Raw genomic sequence first — 2,387 nt, 5'->3', positions numbered from 1 at the left:
TTCTAGTACAACATATAGTTTCAATTTCAAGAAATTCTCAATATTTTGAATTTGTGAGTGTACTACCTTAACTGTCTCAGAGGTTCGCTTATTGTCGATAAGTTTGGTATAAATGCCTCACAAAAATTAACTAACCCTAAGAAACTCCGGATTTCTTCCGGAGTTTCCGGTTTCTTGAAATTTTCCACTGCTTTAATTTTAGATTCTAACGGTCTAATTCTAATTCCTGAAATCCTAAACAGGAACGTAACCTCTCTCTTTCCAAAGTGACTTTTTTTTTATTTATCATTAAACCTCTACTTTTTAACCGATCCATAACCATCTTAAGTCGTCGGTCGTGTTCATCTTTCGTTTACCAAAGACTAGAATGTCATCCAAATAATTTATAACACCTTCTATGCTATTTAACACATCTCTTAAAATTCTTTGGAAAATTTCAGTAGCACAATTAATTCCGAACATGAGCCGTTTATACCAATAAAGTCCAAAATCCGTCGCAAACGTTGTGATCGCTCGCGATTCTTCTACTAATTCTATTTGGTGATATGCTTTCTCGATATCTATTGTACTAAAGTATTCAGCCTCATATATTTCGGTAAGTACGTCTTCTAAAACAGACATTGGAAATCTCTCGCGCTGAATGGCTTGGTTAGCTCGTCGCATGTCGACACACAATTTTACTTCCTCATTCTTTTTCTCAATCGGCACTACAGGGGAAACCCATGGTGTAGGTTCCTCGACTTTCTCGATAATATCCGCTTTTAGTAACTTCTCTATTTCATTCTTTATTTTATCGCGTATTTTAAATGGTATTCGCCTTACTGGTTGTGCCATCGAAACACAAGAATTATCGATTGGTAAAACTAACCTGAAATCTTTCAATTTCCCTATTCCTTCGAATACTGATTCCTCTCTTTCGTCTATTTTCGAAATTTGACACTGTGTTCCTAATCGTAAAACTCCCAGTTCTATCGCTGTCTCCCGACTCAACAAGGATTCACCCGCGTTTTTCTTTACCATTATCCTCGCGATTGTCTCTTTTCCTCCGATCGACATTTTTGACGTAAATTCTCTGAGAATTTCTAACGGTTTATCCTGACCACACGCGAAAATTTTTCTATCTGGTAACTTCATTGAATCGCAACGAGTTCTTTTCTTCTTGCAGAATCCCCAAGTCTGCTCATCGGTGACATTAACCGATGATCCAGAGTCGATGATAAACTGCACCGACACTCCTCCAACTCGCACCCAGATCCTGCTCTCGTCTCGCGCGTAGAGTGGCTCCCCCATCAGTCCAAAGATGTAACCCGGTTGTCCGCTAGCATTCCGCTCAGGACTTTCTTCCAAGTCTCCGACTCTTCTAATATCATCCTTCTTTATCTTATCCTTGTCTTGTTTCTGATTTTTCTTTCCTTTGCTACGTGTTGTTCCTGTTCGTCACACGGATGCGAAATGATTTTTTTTTTTACACTTATCGCATTGTTTATCTCATGCCGGACATTTTTCGTCTGCATGCGTATATTCCTTAAATCCACATCTATAACACTTCACTTCTTGTTTATCTCTTGGTTTCCTGGCATCTTTACCGTGGAAGATTCTTGCAATTACTGTTTCACCTTCCATTTGTTTTATTTGCACGGTCATTACTTCTATTGACTGTGCTATTGCTATGACTTCCACTAGTGTCTGATCTCCTTTTTCTAACACACGTTTCCGGACTTCCGACGAATAACAATGTTCAATCACTTGATCGCGTATTTCTTTGTCTTCTTGCGTAAACGCACAATATTTCGCCTGTTGCCATAAACGCGTCGCATATTGTCCAACGGATTCACTTGCATTTTGCGTTAGACCACGAAATATATGCCTTTCGAACGTTTTGTTTAATTTCGGTTTGAAATATTCCATTAATTTTTCTTTTGTCTTCGTGTACGCATCTTTTCCCTCTGCCACAACTTCCGCGTCTGGAATGGCGTAGAAAAATGGCGTCTTGTAAAGCGAAGCCGCCATGATGTAATAACAGCTTTCTTCCGGTTGCTATCTCGAATGTCTTTCCCAATCAGGAACAGTTCGAAGCCTCTCAACCACCTTTCCCATCGCTGATACACTTCAACCTGGTCTTCGTTTGAGTTAAATGTCGGAATTCTGTATCCTTCTCGTTCTCCGCTTTCGTTTGTGGCCATTTTGTCTCCTTGTGCGTTTCCTCTTGTAATTTTTTTCCCGAGTTTCTCCTTTTGACTTGTTGTTTTTCCCTCATCGCCAATGTGGTATTTACCGCCTTTTATCCGAATGGGGAATCAATTGTATTCTCGATACTCTATATAACGGGTTTATTGCTCTGTTGCTTACGCTGTCTACAGTGATACTCCACGTGCGAGCTACGCCGC

At 39.8% G+C, this 2,387-nt stretch overlaps 1 protein-coding gene across 1 annotated transcript in view; it reads right to left on the bottom strand.

Annotated features, from left to right (window-relative positions):
- LOC105455826 (uncharacterized protein K02A2.6-like) overlaps positions 1-2,010 on the bottom strand; it is an 11,164-nt gene extending 9,154 nt beyond the window's left edge. The window contains exons 1-2 of the mRNA XM_011699453.1: positions 1,587-2,010; positions 357-1,430 (exon numbers count right to left, since the gene is read on the bottom strand). Of these exons, the coding sequence (XP_011697755.1) occupies positions 357-1,430; positions 1,587-2,010 (1,498 nt within the window). The remainder of the gene's footprint in view (positions 1-356; positions 1,431-1,586) is intronic.
- Between the last annotated feature and the right edge of the window lie 377 nt (positions 2,011-2,387).

The sequence above is a fragment of the Wasmannia auropunctata genome, unplaced genomic scaffold (genome assembly GCF_000956235.1).
Source record: "Wasmannia auropunctata unplaced genomic scaffold, wasmannia.A_1.0 LD335841.1, whole genome shotgun sequence".
NCBI classification, from domain to species: Eukaryota; Metazoa; Arthropoda; class Insecta; order Hymenoptera; family Formicidae; genus Wasmannia; species Wasmannia auropunctata.
Note: the sequence above shows the minus strand (reverse complement) of the source record. Positions and strands in the feature narration are given on the sequence as shown.